Here is a 25027-nt window from a genome sequence, read left to right on the forward strand (position 1 = left end):
AGATTCAACTAAGAAGGCAAGCTACTGTCAAATAAAATCAGATATTTGGGGGAAAAACCCATTCTGTATTGCATCTCTAACGAAGTGTGCTGAAGTTGCAGTGTCTATTATCATAGACCATAAAATGTTTATGCTTAGAGTCACTCATTTGGCTAGTACAGCAAATTAATAAGATTTTCAACCTAATGTAGCAAAAGGCAGTATCTAGAACTCTCTAGTAGCAGTTAAATTTTCCTGCTTACTTTTTTAGCTTCTTGTTTTTTTTGGTTAGGCAGTTACTCTCTACAACTCCTCCCTGATCAAATAAAACCATAATTATTGTCCATAAATGCTTAACTGGAATCCAATATCCGCTTGTAGGAAAATAAAAATTGGTTTTCAGTCATTTCTGCAATTTCTGGCTATAGATAGAGCCAATAACAAGTTCATGTGTCACCTCTTGAAAACCTATTTTTTGTTGCATAAATTTTACAATTGTGTAGCATTTTTCTCAAAGATGGGTTAAGCAAGTTTTTTTTGTTTGTTTGTTTGTTTTGGTGGTTTTTTTGTTTTGTTTTGTTTTTATTATTTTTTCCTTTTATTAATTTCAGTTGTAAAGATATGTACACGTTGCCCAGGATAAAAGCAGCTTAATCAGCAGTGGCACTTGTATTTTCTTTGAGAAACTAGGGGTAATATAGACAACTGCTTCTGACCTCAGAGCTGACAGAAGCTCAATGATGGTTTTGACACTTTTTGATTTACTATGCCTTTTAGTTATTCAAGTTAACAGTCCAAGTAAATCACAAATTTCTGCCAAACTCGGGGAGCTGCAACTCCTTGTTTTGTTTAGTTTCTCTGCTTTGTGAGCTAGAAATATGAAGTTGTCTGGTCACTTACAGCTTTGAGAAATCCAGTATGAATTACTCTTAAGTAATTGCTGAATAAACAATGTCTACATAAGTGAGGTAAAATTCAGATTCATGTTCTGGAGACAGTAGCATTTTCCATGTAGTAGTTTCCAGAAGAGAACAAATTATTTTACAATTTATAAATTAAGTGACTGTAGTGCCTTCATGCTTAACCATGATATGTTAGAACTTCAGCATCCTTTAACCAATGACATACTGAAATTGTCTTGTTAAGGTTGCAGAAATGATGAAGGAATCAATCAAGACTCAGACCTTGCTATACCATATTGTATTAACACGCTCTTTACTTCGAAGAATATAGCAAATGAGGAAAAACAGCTGTGGACGTAGGGTTATGAAGCATAGCAGAAGACAGAAAAATGACGAGCACAAGTGTCACTGCCATTTCATTATCTTGTTATGGATGTATTTGTGAAAGTTCAGTGTAAATTAAAAAGAATGGGCTTAAAGAATGAGCTTTAAATTAAAGAGTGAGGGGTTCCTAGGCAGTGAGAGGAGTGAGTGCTGCTGGGGGAGACGTAAATAGAGAAAAGCAAGTGGGGAAGGCTGGAGGGAACACTTGGTGCAAAATGGGGATGATCTGGTCAACTCTGAACAGTTTCAGTGTGCAAGGAGTGGTTTGCTTGCTCTTTAAATCTGTCCGTGCTGTCTGGCATCTGTCCCGCTCCTCCCCCAGCAGTGTGCTGGGGAGTGCTAGGGTATCATTGGGGATCCTATTTCCCAAGGATATGAGGGAGTCCCCAGCCAAATTCTGCACCCCGTGGCCTCTGCCAGACCTCGTTTTCCCCTCCTTGCCAAGCACAGAAGTCCCTGATTTAGCTCTTTCTGCAACTCCTCCAACCATCTGGAGTTCATGCCTCCTTCAGAGCAACAGAACTAAAGCACAAAATCTAAGAATGGGGTATATTTGCATTAATTCAGACTACTGTTGTCTTCTTTTTTTAGATTTTAATTAATATTTGTATATCCATGTATCTTCAGGAAAATAATGTTTAATACAGTCTTTTATGCTATTCTGAAATAGCTACAAAGAAACTTGTTAGAAGTCTTAAAGTACTTTGGGTTTTAAAAGCATTCATACTGGAAAAAAATCTAAATTTTGAAATGCATAACTTGTGGAGGAGGGAACAGGGTGGTGTTTAAATAATGGTGTATCCTTTCCCTTTTAGGAAGAACCAAAGCAGAGCGCATCTTTAATGTTGATAATTATTCATTTAAAACCTTAACTTGGTGAAGGACTGCCTCCTCCTTTAAGATGTGTTAGAATTAATATTAGCACTCCTTTGCCCTTGTTTCTGAATTATTTTAATGATGGCAGTCGCTCCGTCAAGTTGTCTGTCAAGATGTGGGTGGCAAGCTATTATTTCACTTCATAAATCATAATTTACAGGGGGTTTTATATCCATCTTGGGGATAAACACTTTATGCTTTGTGTTTTCAGCAGCAATATAAAATGTAATTGATACTTGAAGCAATATGTTAGAAATATGGACAGAGAAAGCCAGGAGAGAAAAATCACAAATGTTTAGTTTTTCTGTGGGTTGGTCTGCATACTGAGCATTTTTTCCATCTGATTTCATATTCTTAGCACTTCAACAGAGGATGATGATGAATTGCATTTTCATGATTGCTGCCTGTAGGTTACTATAAGGATGTTTAGTTACAGACAGTCAACAGACTCAACAGGGTTATTTTGTACCATTTCTCATGCTGCTAAATCAACTTATCACTTTGTTCTATTGTCTTCCAGATTCATGAAAAACTGCATTATTATGAAAAGCAGAACCCAATGCCCATACTCCATGGTGCAGCAGCCTTGGCAGATGATGTAAGTGTCCCCTGCTGAGATCACTGGTACCAAGTCTACCAAAAAACTGTCTGCAAGCAGAACTCTTCATAGTGCAAACATATGAATGTAATACTCTGAGCTGAAATCATAAGGAGCTGAAAAGGTTTCCAAAGTTTCAGTCATCACTGGACTTGTTGCTGATACTACTTTGATTTTTATTCACTTGCATGTTATAAAAACATTGCATCTAGGTAGCCTCTTGTTCTGCTTTAGTAACTAAGCAATAAAAATTACAGGTTGGAACTCTACTGGGAGGGGAAAAGCTGTCAACTATTAGTGTTTTGAGAAAGTCACAGACAAGAGGAATGTTTTGGAAAAATAAAGATAAATGAGATAGCAGCACTGCTGACAGAACACGAGAAACGACAAATAATATCACAGAAATGAAGCATATGAAATGCCTAGAATGGAGGTTTGTTGAAAAAAAATCAAAACTATTTAAGAAAAAGTACAGTAGTGATTTATTGATATTGGAGCTTTCCAAATTACCTTCATAACCAAAAAATAAATTGTAAAAGTGGTCAGCATTGATGGAGTAGTTAATTTCCTGTTACTATAATTTTTATTTTCAAGAAAAAAAATCCAACCTGCCATTTCTTGCTATTTGGTTAATTCTAGGATTCAGATGAATTGTGAACACACCTGTATAAACTATGACTGAACCTGAGGTAGGCCAGAATAGAGAAATGTTTAATAAACTGTGGTTTAGGTGAAATCCTGAAATCTTTGTTGCAATTGATGATGTCAGGTTGCTTTTTGGAACAGGTAATATATATTAGGATCCATTTACAATACAGCATGTTTGAAACTTCACATACTTTATAGCTGTTTTAAAATCTTAACCATCTATTTATATAATTAATAGATTTTGGTTTTTAAATTTTACAAATTATTAAATGTTGTGAATTGAGATTGGTAGCATTTTAACAAGAAACTAAATTAGACTTGAGACTATTGACAAAAGGATATACGGTAATTTAATCATGTTTCAGTAGGAGGAGAGCTATATCCTGTAACATACCAACTATAATAATACATTAGCCTTGACATCAGGCATATAGTAGTAATATTTTCTTAACCTTCACATAGCTTTGAATAGTGTTGATAGTAATTTTGAAAATTAGAAAGCTGGTTGAAATTCTCTTCATTAAGTTCTTGCTGACATATTAATAATCCTTTCTAATATTTGTGTTATGAATCTCTGGGCTAAAATTCTTAAAAATAATTTCTTATTTTTGGATGCAAAACTTAGTTTTTGATACTTTTAGAAATGCTGAGCAATCTCATTCTTTGTTCAGACCCATTTAAAATGTATAGTTTTGGAAATCTCCAAATTAAAGTACTCTGTCACTCAGTTGAGACAAGTTGGGACTTTTAACCCTGTGAATGTGTTGTTATGTACATATGGTATTATTTTTAAGTATACATGGTGGGTCACGATTGTGTCTAGGCATCTACCTACTTCAAATGTACAGCTTCTTTTTAATAGATGCTCTTCCTGCTTCTTCATTAGCTGTGTGTAGGTGAGCTGTGGCTTTTATGGGCACTGTCTCATAGGGTAAGGATGTCCTTTGGTGGCTGCAGTCAGGCTAGCACATTCCAGGATTTTCTATGTTTTGGTAGCTATCATCAAATTTTGAGGAAGCAAAATTACATGCAATGGGCTTTTTTAACGCCCAAATTCATGAAGTTTCAGGTTTAAAGTGCTATTCATTTTTTGGCGTGTTTGTCTAACTGGTTGTCAACTTCAGGGATTTAAGAGCATGTTGGTGTTGCTAAACACACTTTCATTTCAATAGGCTTTAAACTACTGTTTTCTCTTCCTACTGATAGTAACTGTTCTATAGTTAAAAAGGTGATATTCTTATTAGCAAGTAGATATTTCCTGACTGATTTTAAACCCAAATCTGAGGTGCTGCTATCATAAATAAAACTGTTCAAGGAGTGTGTTCTTATTATTGTTTTATTTTTTAAAGCAGTTTTAGAAGTAACAATTGTGGCAAGGCTTTTCTAAACATTTGCATACTCCTAGCTGCCATACCTTCTCTCTCCTCCCCACCAGGGACTTTCAGGCTGAATTTCCCATCACACATTCTGTTTGCCTCTTATTTTGGAGTAGCAGTTTCTGACTTAGGGCTCAATGATTTCATGCAAATCTCTCTTGGTTCCAGGCAGGACAGTGTTAATTTTTTGCACTAGCTGGGAGAGAGCATGGTTAGTACATGAAGTTATTCCATACCACCTCATGTCAGTTCAGAGTTTGTGAAAGGGACTCTCTTCCAGGAAGAAGTTCCGGTCAAGAAAAGGGGGTGGAGAGAGCCTTCTGGTATTGTCTGTTATCAGGGAGTTTTTCCATAATAATAATTTATTTTCTTACACCTTTTGTTTATTAATATTGTTGCTATTATTTATTTAGTAATAGTATATATATATACTATTACTATATACATACTATTATTATTATATACATACTATATTTACCATACATACTATATTTACTATATTTAATACTATATTATTATATACATACTATTATTATTATTATATGCATACTATTATATATTATATACATACTATTACATACTACAGTATAGTACATTGTCTTATCACTGTTTCCATTCAATTGTTCTTACCTTATCCTGTGATCTTGCATTTGTGTTGGAGAGGAAAGGGAAAGCGGTGCATGGTTTAAGGGGGAATATTAAATTGGAGAGTACCATTCCTAAACCATGACAATGTCAATTGGCAGGATAGCCATATACAGCAAATAAGGCCTCAAGGATGATAAAAAGTCTGTTCTGGCAAAAGAAGTTTCAGAAGTTTCTCCAGAAGCTTTCAAGACCTATACTTGGTGCTCCCCACCTTGCCAGCCTTGCTCTACATCTTGCCCTCTCCCTTTTCTTCCCCTCTGTTTAGTGGCAGCTTTTTATAAAGAGCTTGTTGAGATGTTATGGTTCCCTCAGGAGATCATAGAGGAGGTTTTCAGACAGCTTTTCCTGCAGTCTTTAGCATAGGAGATTGCTCAGTGTCAGCGTGTTCTGAGTATGCCATGTATTGCTGTGGGTAGCTGTTTCAAATCTGAGCACTTTAACAACAACAACAACCACAAATCCAGTCTACGCCAGCTGAGGTGGTATCTGTTTGCTAATCTGAAAACACAATTTAGTCTTTCAATTTCTGTCTTCCTCCTCTTCTATCACAAGGAATTAAATGTGCCTAAAACCTTAATGAAAATATTTGGAAAATAATATAAATCACATGAAGGAAAACAAGTTTTAAATTATTTTATCTCTGAAAAAAAATTTCTAAATTGTAAGATTAAAATGTCTGTTTAAGCAGTAATGAAGTATTTTTTTCTCACTGTTCTAAATCATACATATGTGCATTTGCATTTGTACCACCTAAACCAATACCAGTTCCGCTGGAGTTAATATTTGTGCACAATTCATCTGAGGGAGAAATGCTGAAATGCTCATTCTGCTGAGTGGTTGCTTGTCTCCATCAGTGAAACACAAATAGATGTTATTTTCCAGTGATGAGCTGTATAATCTAAAGAATGAAAAGAGAACCAAGGGTAACCCATAGACCTGCTGTCATTCCTATCACAGATTATTTTCAGCTTTGCTGGGCATTTCCAACATACAGACTCAATTGCAGTCTGCATACCTCAATATTTGGCTTTGTGTCTAAAAAGATTTAATTCTGACCTTTCCTTCCAGAGATTGTTTTCTAATCTTTTGGTATTAAGACACAAACATTTAATATTAGCACCAAAGGACTTGCTGGACGTTCTTAGCTAGGAATTATAGTTAAAAGTCTGTAGGATGGTAGGTAGGAATTTTTGACACTGTTTAATTTGAAGGTTAAAAGAAAAAAAGGTATTCAAGGTATGTCTGATGTCTATAATGGCTTCTTCAATTAGATTTGTCTATTATATATAATTATGCAAAATATACATCCATCCATTTTTCTTGAAAATGTATACAAAATGAAAGTACAAATTTAAAATTAGATTAGACAAATGAAATTACTTGCTGCAAATAGCCAATCTTCCTTTGAGACATTTTTATGATACTGATTTAATGCAAAGAAAACAAGTGATTATCTGAAATCACATTTTGCATTATGAGCCATGTAGCTTCAGAATTTTAAACCAAAGTTCAATATTGTCAAATGCATTTTAGCTTTTCCTTCTCCTCGAAAAATAGTTTGAGTCTAAAATTCTGCTGTAAAATATGCCTCTTGGGTCCAAATTAGTTGAGAAGGGCATGATAAGGAAAACGCAAGATGTGAGCCAAAAAGCCATGGGATTAAAAGTTAAACTGCTGCTCTATTGTTCACCAAGCCACAGTTTTGTAGTATAACCAAACATAAATTACTGATCTTGTTGTTAGGACATAGTTTATGCATTTTACAGATTTGAATTGCTGATGACCTGTTATAAATTATATTATGATTAACTTGCTTCACGTTTAACAAGCTCCTTCCAGTGTATGTGTAAACATAATAAAAGGTTCAGATTGCTTGCACTGTAGGGGCACTTTGCTTTCTTATCCCAGTCCTAAACAGCACAGCTACTGTGGGTTTTTGGAAGCAGTGTGGATTTCACCACCTCATTCGAAACTGTTTTTTATAGACAGTGTCAAAGTTTGATCCAGTCATTTTTACAAGCAGTTCTTTGTCTGCACGCAAAGGACCATTCACTTAAATGAAGTGCTGGGATTTGCCCCCTTTGCTATAAATCAGAATGTGATCTGGCTGCACCCTTGCCAAAAATGATTACTTGTGTTAAACTGAGCCAAAAGGCCTGGCTTAAATCTGGTCCACTGAGGGCCAGAAACAGAAGCGCAGTGATTGATGGTGTTTTCCTTCATGCTGGCTTCTGTTTGAACATGCTGGAAAGCAATAACCTTGAACAAGATAGATTCTGGGTTGTCACTGATGCACTGGGTAAAACAACGCTTTGCTAATGGTCTTTGTGTTGATTCAATCTCCCACCCAGCTGGCTGAGGAGCTGCAGAGCAAACCACTGAGCAGTGAGATCAGAGAGCTGTTGAAACTCCTTGCAAAACCCAATCTCAAGGTGAGGATGAGTTGCACCTGCAAAGTGCATTCTTCATGGGTGTGTGCATTTGCTTCCTTGGGTTGTGTGTGGGTTTGTCTGCTTTAACAACTACTATTTAAGAATGTATGCAGTGTTAATCAAAAATAGGAAGAAACACATTAAATGTTGTCTGTAAATTATTATGCTATTACTTATTTGCAAAGGATATTTTAAAAAGTAGATGATTTATTTTTATTTTGCTATCTTTTAATGTGTGTGCTTCATGAGTTTGTTACAATTGTGCTTTTAGTAAAAGATTGTCAGTCATATCATGATTGAACTGCATCATTCATAAAGACTGCAGCCTCGTACTCAGGACAAAATTAATGATGGATAATGTCTTTAAAAACATCTAATTTTTAAATCTTTCTGTAAAACTCCTGGGGTTCTCTGTAGTGTTTTCGAGGAACTTGATACCTTTTATCTGATAGTAGACTATAGAACCACTGAATCACTGAGGTTGGGTGGAGGTTTTCTGGTTCAACCTGCTGCTCTAAGCAGGGTCAACATTGAGTTTACAGCAGATTGCTGAGGGCTTTCCCCATCAGGTCTTGGAAATAAAGGTCTGAGAACAAACAGTATACAAATCTTCTGTGTGATGTCTTCCAATTCCTGATTACCCTCCTAGTGAAAACTGTTTCCTTATATCCATTCAGAACCTCCTCTATGTATCATTGTTGATGCACAGGATCATATTTTTTTGCCACTGTTAAGAGAAAGAAGACCTTTAGTGCTTTAGATGCATATTGAAATGGTAATTAAATGTAGCAGTTGATATGTTGAAATGAAAACTGCAGAGTGGAAAGGAACTCCTTTAAAGGCAGTTGCTCTTTTATCTTAAGTATAAATACTGATCTCAAAACCTGAGAAACTATGGTGTCTTCAAAGTGCTACAAAATTTTAAAGATCAGTTACACCTGCTTTTAGATTATTTTTGCACTGATGCCTTTTACATAGTTTGTAAAATGATAAACTGTTTTTTTCTTTGAAGGGGTAAGTAATGCCAATGGTGTATTAGAGGAGGAATTGTTGGTGCATGAAATTGCAGAGATCCTAAGCTTCACTGTAGGTATTTTCTTAGTGATTGTCTACGTGTGCTTCATCCTTCTGAAGCTTCGGTGGGCTGAGGCTGAAGACAGCTCCTTTGTCACAACTGCATCTCTCCCTCTGCTTTTCTTGTTTTCTCTCACTCGTTCCCTCACACACTCACTCTCGCTGTCTGTTCCTTGGTAGCAGTGAAAGGCAATGTGATAATCTTAGTGGGATTTCAGGGGAACAAGTGCCTCTCCCTCAGAGTGGTTAATGTGATTGAACAACTGCAGTAACTTAGGAAATGTCTTTCTTGGCTGCAGGGGGAGATGGCCAGCTGCAGGGTACCAAGCCCTTTGCATGGCCAGACTGCCTAATCCTGCACAAGCCACACGATTCCTTGCCTTGCATGGGCCTTGCAGATGTTTGTGTTGTGCCTTGCAGGTGTTCGTATGATGTAGGGGTAATAACTGGTGGTATGCAAGGTATTTTGCTTGTCCATTATCTTCTCCCCCTGCCATGTCATGGCAAACATGCCTCAGAATGATGGTAAATTACCACTGCTCCCTCCTCCATTAGGCTGACCGGGTGACTGTGCTGCATTCAGTCAGAGGCTGTAGTTGGGATTCTTCTCTTGATCCCCCCTGCTCTCTCTTGGACAGAAAAGGAAAGGAAGGATGTTTCTGGGACTCAGTATGTCCAGTCCCTCCCCACAGATGTCCTAGTCTCTTCCGTTGTATATGAGCTTATACCGTATTTTGCATAAGCCTTTCTAGCCCTCTGCTATTAGTCTTATGGCTAGAAAGGGTTTCTTGGTTTTTTTATAGATTCCTGGGACAAAATGATGGATAGAACAGCTCTTTTTTACACACCCAAAATTACTTGGGATAACTGATCTATATTTTCCAATGATGTTCCATAGACTTTTTCTAAAAACATATATGGCTTAATTTGGGATTGACTTCATGTGGCTGTGCATTATTTTGCAGGGGAAACTTTTCTCTCCTGACCAGATTTATAACTGCAATGTTAGCTGGAGCCAGGAGAGCTTCCACTTTCCTACAGCTCTGCTCTAATGTTTATGGCATGGTGTAGGATGCTTAGGATTAGTTTACTGCACTGCATCACTGCCTCTGCAAGTCTGATCATGCAAGGGAACAGGTCTAGCAAGGTGTTTATAACTTTGCAGTTTTGGTTAATGGGCCAAAAAAGGCTGGGAGAGGTTTCTAGTCATGTCTGATTAGATAAATATTTCTGTATTTTAATTCTGTATTACAAAATTATTTCGTTGAATATATTTCTGAGTGTTTGCATCTGATGAGTAAAACTTTGAGAAGTTTGTGGTGCTTGTCATTTTTTTCCAGAGAAGGTTTCTAAAGAAGAAGGTAGTTTTCTGAGGCAGTTATATTTATCAGACCTGAGATTTTCAAAATGTCCTAGAAGTAATTCCAAGGTTTTGTCAGGTGCATTTTCTTCTAGAAAGAAAAAGAAATTGGGCATTTCTAGTCTGCTAAAAACTGCATGAAGTATCCAGTTACAGAGTGGGGTTTTTTTCCCTGCTCTCAAATGTGGCATCACTTACCGTAATTAAATGAACTAATAATGATTGTGGTTTATCTTTTCTGATTAAAACAGAGCTCTGGAAGTGGAACAGAGCACGTAGCTCTGGGAAATCAAGTGGATTTGTTTAACTGTGTGTTAGACATTTCATTTGCGTTCTGGATTTAAAATATAGTTGTGTAGCTCTGTGGACACAGGCCAGCCACACTTATTATTTTTAATTTCCAGCACTGAATAAGGACTTAGGGTTTGCATTCTTTAATCTTGCTTTACCTTGTTAAAGATATAAAGAAACAGAATAGTATTTCCATACCCTAGAACCTAAATCCAGTTGAATACTCTATTTTATTTTTAAGCAGACCAGAAATTAGCTCTTTGAAATAGAAGTATAGAATAACCTGAGTTGAAATGACCCACAAGCATCATCAGAGTTCAACTCCTGGCTCTGCACAAAGAATCACACCATGAGCCTGAGAGCATTGACCAGATACAGTCACCTGTCAGTCTTGGTGCTGTGACCACATCCAAGGGCAGCCTGTTCCAGTGCCCAACCACCCTCTGGTAGCCAACCTAAATATTCCCTGATACACCTTCAGGCCATTCCCTCAGATCCTGTCACTGGTCACCACAGAGATGAGATCAGTGTCTGTCCCTCCCGTTCCCCTCATGGGGAAGCTGTTGACTTCACTGAGGTCTCCCCTCAGTCTCCTCCAGGCTGAACTGACCAAGTGACCTCATCCACTTCACCTCCAGACCTTTCACCAGACAGAAATTGCACTCTCAGAAATCTGAAATACATTTGCATAGAGCTGGGCAGGCAGACTCAAGCCTGATCTGTTGGTGTTTCAAATCACCCAAATACATCCTCGCATAGGTCCAAACACCATTCTGACCGGAGCTACACAGCACTGCCTGCAGGCTGGTCTGGCCTGGCCATGAATCTATATACCTATAAGTTTTCTGTCTTCAAGGTGTATATTTTATTGCAATTTAATAAAAACAACCAAACCAAATGCCCGTGCACCTCACACACAAACACAACAATGTAAATTTCAATACATTTCATTCTGATTATTTACCATCATTCTAACTTTGACATGATAAACTCTTAAGGTTTTTTAAAGATGAAGACTGGAATATATAGTTGGGATATACATGAACTAATGGTATTTCTGATTTAAGATTTGTTCACTCCTGTGAGTGCTTCTATACACAATATGAATAGCATAAAGAAACAAGTATTCTCAGCTTTAGTGTTTTATAATTTGGCAAAAATTATGGAACTTAAGTGATAGCAAAAAAGAATGTCTTTAAAGAGGAGAGTTGTACAGAATTCTTCAAAGAATGACATAAATTTTAAAAATTATGATGTGCCAGGTAGGCATCAGTGCAATTGAGAGAGGTGTCTTTATAAAAATATGGGGCTTTTATGAATCTGGAAGTATTGCTGTTGAGAACACTAAGCTTTTTTTTTTTAAATCTCTATAGACAAATTATTTTTCATGGCCATGCAATTGTGCAAATTGGAACATTGAATTGGAAAACTAAAATTCAAGATGCTAACACAAAATACATCTAAAAGGGAATTTAATTCTGTCTATTTACTGAACAGGTCACAAGCAAGTTAGTGAAATAGTCTTATCTGTTAGTAGGGATGGAAATAGGAAGAAGCAAAGCGGTCACTAGAGTAATTCTGTCAGTAACAGGCCAGAAGACTAGTGAGGAACACTGTAAAAAAGGAGATGTACAAATAACAGATGATCAAGCTAAGAATGAAAGACTTTAAAGCTTCCAAATTCTTTTCTACATTTAATTAAAAACTATCTTGAATAACTAGGTTTCAGTTCATTTTCTAACAAGCTGGAAAAAGCTGTGTGTTTTTTTGGGGGATGGTGCCATAACAGAAGAGCATAATTGTTATTTATTTTTAAAATTATTTTAAAAACGGAGACAAATAACTATAGGAATTAACATTTTAGGCACTTACTTTATTTCTGTGGCTATACAAAAAAGACTGTTAAAGAATGAACCATCTCTCAGTCCATTGAACAATATTATCCCAATTATGCTAACTTTGAGACATATTCAGATCTAAATAACATTTAACTTCACCTTTATAACAAAGTTAAATGTTGCTCTTTACAGCAATTGCTCTTTATAGCAATTACATTTGTGATCATTACATATCAAAAAAAGCAATTTACCATTGAAGTTAATCTCTATTAGGGCAAATTAAGTGTGTTTTTAATTATATAAAATATGTCCTTTGTGGTCATTGGTGTAATGGGCAGAACAATAATTATTTCAAAAGTTAATGCCACTGTGCTAAAACTACTCTGAAGAATGTTTATACCTTTATGACCTGGAGGAAACAAAGCTGTTCCAATGGTGATTCTGCCTGTTTCAGTGGAGTTTAAATTCTGTTTATGTGCGCTGGAAGGTTTGCCAGCTGCTAGTCTGAAACATAAACCAGGTACCTAAACGAGGGCACCCGGCAGGACTGTGAATGAGTTCATTGCCTCATGGTTCACAAGAATGTAAAGTATTTGAGTCACTTTGGGGCACTGTACCTATAGTCGAGGGGAGCAAGAGGTGGACATGCAGTATTTTTCTTGTCTTCTCTTTTATTACCACAGATTGAACAGAATTTTGGAAGTTAACTTTAAGATTGCTTGCAGAGTGAAGGGAAAACTGTGCTTGTATGACTGGGAATGTTACTATTAATATAAAATATGATTCTTTATTTTAAGTGGGGGGTGGGGGGTTTAATTGCTTTCAAATGGCAAAGATGCATACACCAGTGATTGCAAATAGTACTTGAGCTTGCTGTTTTATTTGCAATTCATTTATGGTACACTTGACTTTCAGTTCCACAAAATAATTTACACTTGTAAATATTTTCATCTAATTTTACCTCTTTGGCTTTCCTTCAGAATAGAACCATGCATTAAACAAAACTAAAACTGCAGATAATAAGGCCAGGGCACTTTGTTCTTCATATTCAAATGAAGATTTCATTTTCAGATCAAATTCTTGTATTTGAAATAGTGCTTCTTTGAACATGAAGCATGCCTTTAACATTGTTCTTTCCTGTTCTGCTTTTCTTGTATTTACTGGGAAGTTTGTAAATTCTACCCTTATTTCATAAGCAACTCCTGATACCATCATCCCTGCCAACTGAGGCTTACTAGGCTTGCATAGTGGTCCTAATAGGCTGTTCAGATCAAAATGTGGCTTGTTCTGTTAAAAAAGGAAACATTTTAAGCCTTTATTAGTAGAGCTTTCTAAAGCTGCATTACAGTCACTGGTGAGAATCAGCAATGTAAATTAATGTCCAGGAGACCGTGGACTCTTTTCTACAAGAACTTTAACATACAAAGCACTGAGAGAAAATATTGAGCTATAATAATGTAAAACAAAATCAATTTTTGCTTTGAAAAATTCATGAAGCATTTCATGTAGCATGTAATTAAAAAAAAATAAAGTTAATCTAAACTTTGTCTTCTTTCCAGCATTTTCTTTGTAATTAGACCTGCTGAAGATTTTCCGTCAGGGCTTTTTCACTGAGCTATGTGTTTTCTGCAAAGTCCACATTTTCCACTGGAAATCGTTGGGATTTGCCTACAACTGTTCAGGTTTTGTTTCTGAAGAACTCAAATACAAATTTCAGGTCCATTAAGATCTGAGCTGCATTTGGGCTGCTACTGTATCCTAGGCACTTGGAGGACCTTTTGGTCCTGTCACCTTAGAGACCTGTCTTTCCAGATGCACCGATGTTTTCTACATTGGCACACATCCTGGGAGACTGTTCTCCTCTTCATGAAATATTTATGGTTACAAATGGTAACACAAACTACAGTATCTACAGTATCTATTCTTAACTACAGTTTAGGAAGCATAATTTCCCATGATCTTTAACTATTTACTCATCAGTGGTCTGCAGGATGTACTGGTAGGACTGGTTGTAGGAATTGTGCTCATACATGAAGCGATTTTACTGTGCAAACATTTTAGATTTATCCGTATGTTGAGCTGGAGTACAATGAACTTCATATGTTAACTGAAAAGTTGCCTACATAATCCTTACTTGCAAAATCAGATGCCATTAATTGGTAAACCTACAAGAATATGCTTGATTTTTGATGGTATGCTGTGAAGCATCAGCAGGGAGATAGAAATATTTATTTTTCCCCCTGAGTAATAGATGCAAATGACTGCAACAATTGTCAAGGAACACAGCATTGATGGTGTGATGTCATTGGTTGATGGATAGATATCCCATAGATGTTCTGAGCATACCAGCATAAAGCTGGGGCAGAGAGGACAGTGCTGGGAGACTTTTCCTGGCAAATGACTGAAATCCTTCTACCCAGTGTTTCATGTCTTTGAAGAATATGCCACTTTGGGAAGCTATCCATCACATATTTTAGCAACCAGTTGGAGGAAAAATATATTTTATTTGTAACTCTTTTCAGCTTTAGACCTTGACTTCCGATTTCCATTTCTACTTGCACCCATAATTACTAAAAAAAATTATAAAGAAAACTCCTCTGGGTAAGGAGAGCTGGGAAAATATGTTGCTGACTTTATTTTTGGAATGTTCATGTTACTTACATGAAGTAAGTAAAAAAATATAATGGTGAAACATTCCTTTTACAAACAGCAAGAAAAGCCTTGATTTTTCACATCTGTCAGGCAGAGAAAATCAGAAACCAGTTGTCACAAACTCTTATTGTTGTAGGAACCTACATGTTAACAATATACAACATATTAGAAACACAGAGACAAAATGATAGAAAGGAGGTGGATGAATATACTGCATGAGTATGTTTAAATAACAACCATCATGTTACTCTGGAAATGCTCTCAGGTCCATCTGGTGATAACTCGGCTCATGTCCAGTGCAGAGCTTGTCTGTCCATCTTAGACGTATGGATATGAGAATGCTCACTAGCAGCCAACATATAATAAACAGAGTGATAGATAACATAAACAAAAGTGAAGCCAGGCAGGTTGGCAGCAGAAAATATAAAATCTGAAAAGTAAATCAAAGAAATTCTTTGGTTGTAGATGCAAACTTTCCAACATGAGGGAACCAACTCTCACCCACCTAAGAATGTTGAATTGCATGCATGTAACTACAGCGTTCAGATACAGAACATAAAAGTTGGCAACATTGCTAAAGCTGGTAATTTAGGAGGAGGAAAAAGTCACGACAGATAAAATCACATCTCTTTCGAGTAGTAATTCCATTCATCTACTGAAAATGAACTAGTGAAATGGAGAAATGACACAATATAAAGCAAGTAGTCCCTTTTTTTAGATGTCGTCTTTTTATGCTGCTTTTTCCTTCAGTGGTGTTTTTTCTTTTGCATTTGTTGGATCATATGGTGTTTGGCTTCTCCATTCAACAGTCTCCTCTTTTCTATTTCATTTTTATTTAGGTCCTCATGTAGTATGAGTACACTATAGCTGCATTTAAGACCTTCTTGTCATAGATCAATACATGTTGTTATTTGACAGAGGAATTAGTTTTATTCAGATTATTTTAACTTTTTGGATCAATAGATTTTTTTCTTTTGAGGACTTTAGACATGATGCTGATGTCAAAGGCTGAGTCATTCCTTAAGGCACTTTTTTAGAAAAGGCAACTGCATCCTTAGCTTTTCTTTTCTTTATATTTTCATATGATTTCTTTGGGGTGCCTTTGGATGGTTTTAAAACCAAGAAAAGGTACATACTACCACTGTAGACACTTAATATTCTTGGGAAGCTGCCACTTTTTCTAAGAAGAAATCGATTAAGGATTGCCAAGATACTGAAACAGTGCTGCTGTCTCGGCATTTTCCACTCTGACAACCATCTATTTGTACTCCTGGAAGTTACTTAAACAGGGCTTAGAGCTTCAAGGGCACTTTAGCTACATGAATCATGTTGTGAATGTAAAACAGGCTGTTCAAATGCTTTACTATTGATTTAAAATCAGCTTTTTTCACTGTTATCCACAACTGAGGGAAAACATAGGGCTGTCATCTGGAAGGGTATTAACACCTTTACCAGATGACATGGATGGATGGAGTGCGTGTTTCTGTGAACACTGAGAACAGTTTGATTTGGGAAGCATCTCCTGGGGCTGTGAACACTGAGCCAGAGGAAGTGGGGGTCTGAAGATGCAGAAAGTTCATTTTTCTGTTGGCTGTTGCCATGTGGCTACCAACTGCAGGTAAACCCATCAGTTCAGACTGGTGAATCTGAAATCAAGAAATATCATTTTCAGGCAAGGAAATGACCCTTTTGTGAAAGGAAGTTCACATAGTCATGAATGAAGTCCACCATAGTAAAGAGGAAAAAGTAATATATACTGAGTATCAATCCAATGGAGATGTTGGTGTGCTAAGATCATTAGTCTATGGTAGATATTAAGAACTCAAAACCACACATATACACTGTGTATGTTATTATTTTGAACCACTGATGTCACCCAGCTGCATCAAAGATTGGAAGAGAAAGGAATTGAATTGCCAGCTGGACAAGCTTAAAGTAGAGGGCAGCTTTAGTTTAAGTACAGATGCAAGCATGCAAGTACACTTGCAAGCATGAAATTGTTATTTTCTGTTTTGTACATATCTGCTGTCTTCTCATACAGTGTATAATTTCTGCATATTTTATAAAGGATATATAGGAAAATATATAATTTAGAGGATGGAAGGAAGTAAATTAGTCCAGATTTTTTATCTCTTACTTAGTACACCCATTGGTTTCCTGATCATGATCATAAAATTATGCTTAAGTTAAAGGACCTTATTTAATTTTTCTTACTGTCCTTGTCAAAGGTTTTTGCTTATGTTGATTGAATAGTGTGAGTGATCCTCAGTGGCAAAAGCAAATTGATTTAACTGGAAGTTAACTGATTTCTTTAACATTGTGTACTCTATATATTTAACTTGGGAATTTTATACAGAACAGAAAACCACAGATTTCTCTTGGAAAGTGATTAGATTAGTACAGCATCTGAAAGAATAATACTACTTCTCTACTTGATATGTGATTACTGTAACTTGTAAAAAATATTTTTTTGCTCTTACTCCAGCCATCCCCTGGCTACTTCAGCAGCACAATTGAGTTTCTCCTGCCTGTAGTTTTACTGCTTGCTTCTGCTTCTGGATTATACTTCATGCTTTATCTGAGATGGAGAGTTCAGCTAATGTGCATGTTTTTATCTGCTGACTGACATGCCTGTTCTCACCTGCCTTTGTTCCCTTGTTAACCCTTATCTTGCATCAGGGTTGGAGTTTGCACGTAGTTCCTTAGCAGGCAGAGTTGGTGGTGAAAAGATTGTCGTGTGCTGTTGATTTCTGATGGCTGCTTTGCCACAGAGTGGCTAGAGTCTGTAGATCATCACCAGAGTGCTTCAGCTTTCTGCTGGTTTCTTCTCCTGTTTTGTAGATTCTTGCACATGTTTGGATTTTATGACTTCTGTGCTTCTCCTTCCATTCTGATGCTCTTGATGGTTGGTCCTTCAGTGGTTCAATCTTCTCCAAGCTATTTTCAGCTTTTCTTTGGTGTCTATTGCTGGATGACATTAGTCCATTATTCTAATTTTATTTATTTTATTTTATTTATTTTATTTTATTTTATAATTTTATGAGTAACTTGCATTACTCATAAATTAATCTTGCCAATCTTGAATGATTTCATCCAACATTTTCATCCCTTTTTTGTTTCTTCTGTAACCTTATGTCAAAGGAAAGCATAATACAGCTTGAGCTCTCTGGAGGATGGGCTCTGCCAGGTGATTTCAGGACCACGTTGCTGTGGTTGCTGATAAAGTTACTTTTCTCCTCAAGTGAAACTTTCTTGTGCCAGCCTCAGTGGCAGTTACTGGCACCATGGCAAAGCAAAGAGGTGTCTCACCTGATTGAGTTCAAGCTGAACTGCCAGAGAAGGTGGCTGGTGCTAATGATCCAAGCTGTGCACTGGGACAGCCCAGTCATGGGCCATTTTGTTCCGTTTTGCTGACTGTGCTACCAGGGCAGTAATGTGCTCCATAGGCAGGGTCAGCAGCTGCTGGCTGGCAGTGCTGCACTTTTGTTGCAGCTGTTGGCTCTCCTAAAGGTTGGTTTGAGTTGCTGCAAAGTTTCTGTTGATGACTATTCACTATTTAGGTTTCTAATACTGATTATTTCCAAGTACTATTAAGAAAGAGTCTGCTTTTGTTTCTTCACCCATTCTATATAACTCCTTTAACTTACCATTTTCTAAAATGCTTTTCTGGGCTACTGAACAAAAAGCATCTATGAAAAATAAAGCTTAAATGGAGATTTTTTTTTTTTAATAATGAGAACTAAAAAACATAAGGAGCTGTGTTCATGAATCAGGGGCTACTGGTGTATTTTTCTCTTGCAGATCTCAAAATATAAAGAGAACCAAAAAATAATATGAAATTTGTCATTGTTTTATAAGAGCAAAAATGTAATTAGTCTAGTTAAGTAATACACATTTTTGAAAGTGTAGAACTGTTTTCATTAATAACATTCTCAATTTAAATAAACATATAAAGTTTCAGAACTGTTTAAGAAAAAGAACTTACAACATTTCCAGTGTCAGGTTTTCTTCATGTAAGTTGATAGTGTAAAATTTCAATTTATAAACTGTGAAATGATCAGTGATACTTTTAATATGAAAAATACAGCACTAGTTATTAGACATTTCAGAGGTCCGATGAAAGTATTTATTTCCAGCTAGATCATGTCTAAGAATTTAGCTGAACATCAATATTTATATTTAGGTAGTGCAGGAGTTTGAATCATACCTTCTTTCAAGTTCTAAATGCGGACCATGTTTACATTAGTGAATCATAAGCATAGAACTTAGAGCTGAAATAAAATCTTTTTCTCCAGAGGTGCTTAAATATACATGACCCAAATCTCGGATCCTATGTACATAGTTCTGAAGAGTTGTGTATTTGCAAACAAAACTAAAAGCATTAAAAAAACCCAAATTGTATGCACTTCTTGCAGTTTCCTGTGAGTTAAAAAATTAGTATGATGGAAATTAATCAGTTATTCACTTCTTACATACAAAAAGAGAACATTGCTATCTTTACATTGCCTTGTGCATTTGCTGCACAATTATTCTGGGTAAATCTTGTTCGTCTTAGGATTCAAGTTTTATTTCTTGGCACTTGCAATTTGTTTATTTTTAAGTAAGGTCCCAATCTTCTCTATACACATCTAGTCTGCATAATTTTTTAGACTATAGTATTTGAATGGTGCAAAGATTTTGCTGAAAATCTGCATACAGCAGTTTATTCTTGTGTTCAAAACATACAGAAGTGCTCTTGAGGACAGACTGATGACTTATAGTTGGACACATTAAGTGAAATCAAAATGGCTTTTAAAGTTTTCTTTGTACATTAGTTATTGCCCAAAGTCTCTGCTGATGGCTGTTTCAAAGCAGACACAATGGACAGAGAGTAGTGTGTTAAAAGAAGCAGCAATAGAAGACAAGAAGGAAAGAAATCTTAGCATGTTCATTGTACATCATAAACAAGTTTGTGATGACAGAAGCTCTTCTGAAAGCTTGACTGAGAAAAGATATATTGTTTCTGGCATTCCTACTCTTATCTGAAATATGTATCTTTGCACTGAGATATAGTGCTGAGTTTGAGGAAAAGATTTTACATAACTGTAATACATTGTGGTTTAATATGTTTTTTGGGAGAAGAAAGGAATGGGTTGATAAGTTCTAGTTGTTGTGAAGTTGAAGTGAAGAAAAGCATCATAAATACCAGGCATTGATTGGTATTGGTTTGTAGTACTTGGGATGCATTGTTATTCTGTGTGCAGTGTCCAGGATCCTGATCTGGCAGTCAGAGCAGGGAAGCGTCTTATTAACACTGCTGGCACAATTCAGTGTAGAAGTGGACAGAATTGTTTTTGCAAGTTTCATTGTCAAAGGTAGATTCTTTTGAACATGTTTTAAGTGTCTGCCTTTTACTCTGGAAATGGTATTTTATATTATTTTCATCTGTTTTCTCTATCTGCCTGATTGTTTTTAAACTGCAGTATAGAACCTCATTAAATTGAACCAGTCCATGAATGTGCCCTAGCTTTATGTGGAAAATGTAATTGCAGAAGACTAGTTTTAGAAGTCTTAACTTTAAGTAGCCTGAAGTAAAAGCAAACACTGCTTTTGTTTTAGTATATCTTTGATATTTCACATACATCTTAGAGGACTGCATGTGATTGCATGGCTTTTACATATGTAATGCATCACAATAAACATTTCCAGGAGGATCCATAATTGCTAGCCTGAGGTTTTTAGCTCAGATTTAAAGTAAAACTGATCGTTTGTTGGAGGGAGATGGTAATTTCTGATGGTAAGTAGTATAAATTCATAACTGTGTATTGGGAAGAAAACCAGAAATAATTATTGTGTTGAAGTGTTTTTATGAAATTGCACAATGTGCATAAAGATTAGTAAAACAATAGTAATTTATCACGAAGCAGGCATGATCTTCCTGTGTGTTTGTTTTGTTGAAGCCCTAAGTTTAAATTTACACTTCAGAATTTGAAGATTACCATATGCTCTTTGCCTTCAGCTTTTGACAAGGTACCTTGTAGCATTGCCTGGAAATTGTTTTTTGTTCTTAAAAGTTTCATTCATTCAGAAAAAGAAAAACCCTGGAACAGCATCATGGAAGTGTCATGCTTTTTAAAAACAGTTGTATTATCCTTGAGAACATAGTGTTTCTAGTCATTCATGTACTCAAATAGTGGTCACGAATTACTAAGTAGCAAGGAAACTGACATCACAGAAATGTCACCATTTTCTGACCTTTAATAGGAAGGCTGTTAAATAGTCATTTATTGAGAAGAAACTACTTGAAAACAGAAGCAACAAAGCAGTAGATAGGATTATACATATGGCTGTTGCTGTTATTTGTGGTACAATTTTTTGTATTGAAAAATACACTACAAAAGCTAAAGCATTACTTAACCATTTTTCACTAGTGAACAGAGTATAACAAATAATGAAGACTTCTTGAAATAGGAAAGAACTTCAGGAGTTCTGTATCTAGAAAAAAATGTGAATTTTGTGTTATCACTGAGATTTTTTCAGCCTAGGAGAATGAACTTTCTAATTTCCTTTGCCTTTCGAGATTCATATTTCCTGAAAGGAAAATTCATAATATATTTTCTTTTTAAGATGGAACCTTTTCTCAATCTTTGTTAGGCTTTTCTTTGAAAAATTCATTTTTCAAGTTATGCATGAAAAAGGAGAAGCAATAGAGAAGGAAAAGAAGCAAGAAAGACATGCAACAGGTGGTTAATAAGCACCTACCTAAACCAAATTGTTTCAGTAGTATGTTCCTCAATCTCAGTTATGAATTCCATAATAAATTAAAAGTTCCTAAGATAATTTGAGGCTCACATGAAAGGAATCCAGCAACCAGGTAAGCTTTTAGAGCTCCAGTAAAGGGAATGGTTGGGCAACAGCTTCATGTTATACATCTTGCTTGAACAGAAGTTGTGGAAAATGCTTATTTTGTTTATTTGTTTCATAGGACTGCCTACTCTATCAAAGAAACTTTTTACTTATTGCAAGTAGAATTATTTACTTACTTTTGTAGACTAAGGTTTTCTCCTGTTCAGAGTTCTTTAATTTCAAGCTAGCATGCAAAGCACATGGTGGTTTTGTGTGTATGAAGACACAGTTCTCTACACACAATTTACTAGTTACATACATTACATATACAGAAACATACTCTTTATGGAGTTGTTTCATGAGTTTGAAATGAAGTAAAATTATGTACAAGAATTACATTCAATCTACTTGCATCACAGTAGTAAATTCAGGTTATGAATAATATCCTCTGCTTTCCCTTCCCTAAACTTTCTAGATGCCAAGTAATAATATACTGACTATTAATGTTTCCAGGCTTTGCTGTCTGTACATGATACTGTTGCTCAGAAGAACTATGATCCTGTCTTGCCCCCCATGCCTGATGATATTGATGAAGAAGAAGATTCAGTTAAAATAATTAGGCTTGTCAAAAACCGGGAACCATTGGTAGGTAACCCTGTCTTTTGGTTTGGGGTTTTGTGTTTGCATGCAGGCTGGGAAGTGGTCAGATTATGAACGTGAATGGGTGATAATAACTTGAAACATGGATAGATAGACATTACACATGATTATTCATAACATTAAGTAATACACTTGTGACTTCCATTCACAGTCATTATTAGTAAAGCATATGAAATTAATAATCATCATCAATGAATGATCATCATGGTGTTTAGGCATTATATATGTGGGCCAGTCTGATCATTTAGATCAAATATATATTTGTCTTTTATCTTGAATTCAAATCATGAACTTACTTTAAAATGTGAGACAGAGAATGAATCCCCAAAGAAATCTTGACCTGTGTTGTGAACTGTGCCTGTTAGCATTCATGTAAAAAAACATGACCTTTCAATACACTGAAAAGAAAGCATGAAAACATATTTTAAAATACTTGAATTGAAATCTGGGCAAATTTAAAATGTCTGTTGTTGTAGTTTGCATTATGAATACTAGAAAGTTAATATCTTCATGGGGATATCTGGAAAAATGAAAGGACTAAACCTAGGTTGTATTACAAGAATATTAAAATGCTTTACTGATTTGGTTCTTTTTATTTGCTGTAGAGTGGGAGTCATCTTGTGTAAAATTTAACTATGTTCTTTTTATCCTGCAAACCAATAAGAGGTTTGTTTTATGTTATAGTGAATATTTGTTTTAATGGACAGCAATCCTGGAGAAATATCTGCAAACTTACTTTGAGAAGATCATCATTCTGTACTTGAGATGACAGTGGGAGAGTGCTGCTTCTGTTAGACATACAGGGGTAGTTTGTCCCACAGTAGATACCTTACTATCACTCTAATTCTTGATAGATTTCTGGCATCCATAAACAAAAAATCAGTTTTCTTACTGACTGACTGTAGGTGCCCATGGGCATAATTACAAGTTTCACCATATAGAAAGGTCTTACTTTGTTTTAACATACTAAATATTTTTTCCTCTAATATTTGAAAAACAGCTTTAAGTTTTTTGGATTGTTTTATCAAAGACATTATTTGAGAAAGAAAACAAGTTTGCTTTAGGATTTAGTATCAGAAAGATTATTCCTTCTGAAAGGTATTTGGAAATTTGAATATACAGTATGAAATTAAGTCTAATTGAAGAGCCTATTTTTAGTGTTAATTATAACACCTTTTTTTGGATTTGTCAGAAAAAGCTTAATAAAATACTAACTTTTACATAGTTTCATATTACAAACATGATTTGCTGCTAAGACGTAGGAGTTCAGTAGTAACTCAAAATGGATTGGATAATCGTAACTTATAAAGCATAACTCAGATATTTTCTGAAAACTTCTATGAAATATATACATTGTATATTGGCCTTTTAGATTTTAAACTCTCCTAAAGAAACTTGCTTAAGCCAAAGGTTATCCTTGGACTGATCCTCAAATTCCACCCTTGCCTCCTCGTTCCGGTGGGACACTGAGCTCTTCCAGATAACTGTGTGTCTGTTTGAGCCCAGCCTGCAGCTCAGCCCCACACAGCCACTCACTCATTTACCCCAGTGGGATGGGGGAGAGAATCAGAAGGATGAATGTGAGAAAACTCATGGGGTGAGACAGACAGTTCAGGAGGTAAAGCAAAAGCTGCATGAGCAAAGTGGAATAAAAAATTCATTCACCATTTCCCCTGGGCAGGCAGGTGTTCAGCCATCCCCAGGACAGCAGGGCTCCATCACTTGTAATTATTTCTTGGAAAGACTAAAACCATCACTCCATACATCCCCCACTCCTTTTTTCTTCCCCTGGTTTTCTTGCTGAGCATGACAGCACATGGTGTAGGATATCTCTCTGTTCAGGTGGGGTTGGCTGTTCCAGTTGTGTCCTGTCCCAGCTCCTTGTGCATCCCCAGCCTCCTCACTTGTGGGGTGACAAGCAGAAAAGTCTTGACAGTGTGAAATCACTGCTGAGCAATAGTTAAATTATCCATATGTTATTGTGTTATCAACATTGTTTTCATCACAATTCTTAAACAAAGTACCATAGGAGCTACCATGAAGGAAATTAGCCCTATCCCAGCCAAAACCTGTACACTGTCTCAAATCCACACTTGTGGATTTCAGTTAACAATACTGTTGGTGTTAACAGCTCTTGTGTTACAGAGGTAACAGAGAAGGGGTTTTAGATCTTTTGCTAGGCACGACAGCAGCCATGGAAAATATAAAACATGTGAGCAAACAAATTTCTTTAGTTTAGGACAGTTTTGTTTATTTGCCAATGTGAAAACAGCCTTACAGTGAAATCTATTGTAGACTTTTTATTAGGAAGAGGCAAAGGGTGGGAGCTAATTGAAGCATACAAGTACTTGGTGGGGAGCTCACAAGGATAATAAAATCAAACTCCTCAGCAATGAAAGATGCTAAAACACAGGGCAGTGGTCACAAGGTGCAGCTCTGGGAGTCCATTAGTTGGGAAGTCCAGCACTAGAGCAGACTAACTGG

General features: G+C 36.1%; 1 protein-coding gene across 9 annotated transcripts in view; it reads left to right on the forward strand.

Annotated features, from left to right (window-relative positions):
* The window catches only part of MPP7 (MAGUK p55 scaffold protein 7), a 147062-nt gene that overhangs the window by 78684 nt on the left and 43351 nt on the right, over positions 1–25027 (forward strand). For all 9 annotated transcript variants that reach the window (XM_085564757.1, XM_085564752.1, XM_021543033.3 and 6 more), the window contains 3 exons: positions 2662–2739; positions 7763–7843; positions 22397–22528. In XM_085564757.1, the coding sequence (XP_085420883.1) occupies positions 2662–2739; positions 7763–7843; positions 22397–22528 (291 nt within the window). The remainder of the gene's footprint in view (positions 1–2661; positions 2740–7762; positions 7844–22396; positions 22529–25027) is intronic.

This window comes from Lonchura striata, chromosome 2, assembly GCF_050655825.1.
Source record: "Lonchura striata isolate lonStrDom1 chromosome 2, ASM5065582v1, whole genome shotgun sequence".
In the NCBI taxonomy this organism is placed as follows: Eukaryota; Metazoa; Chordata; class Aves; order Passeriformes; family Estrildidae; genus Lonchura; species Lonchura striata.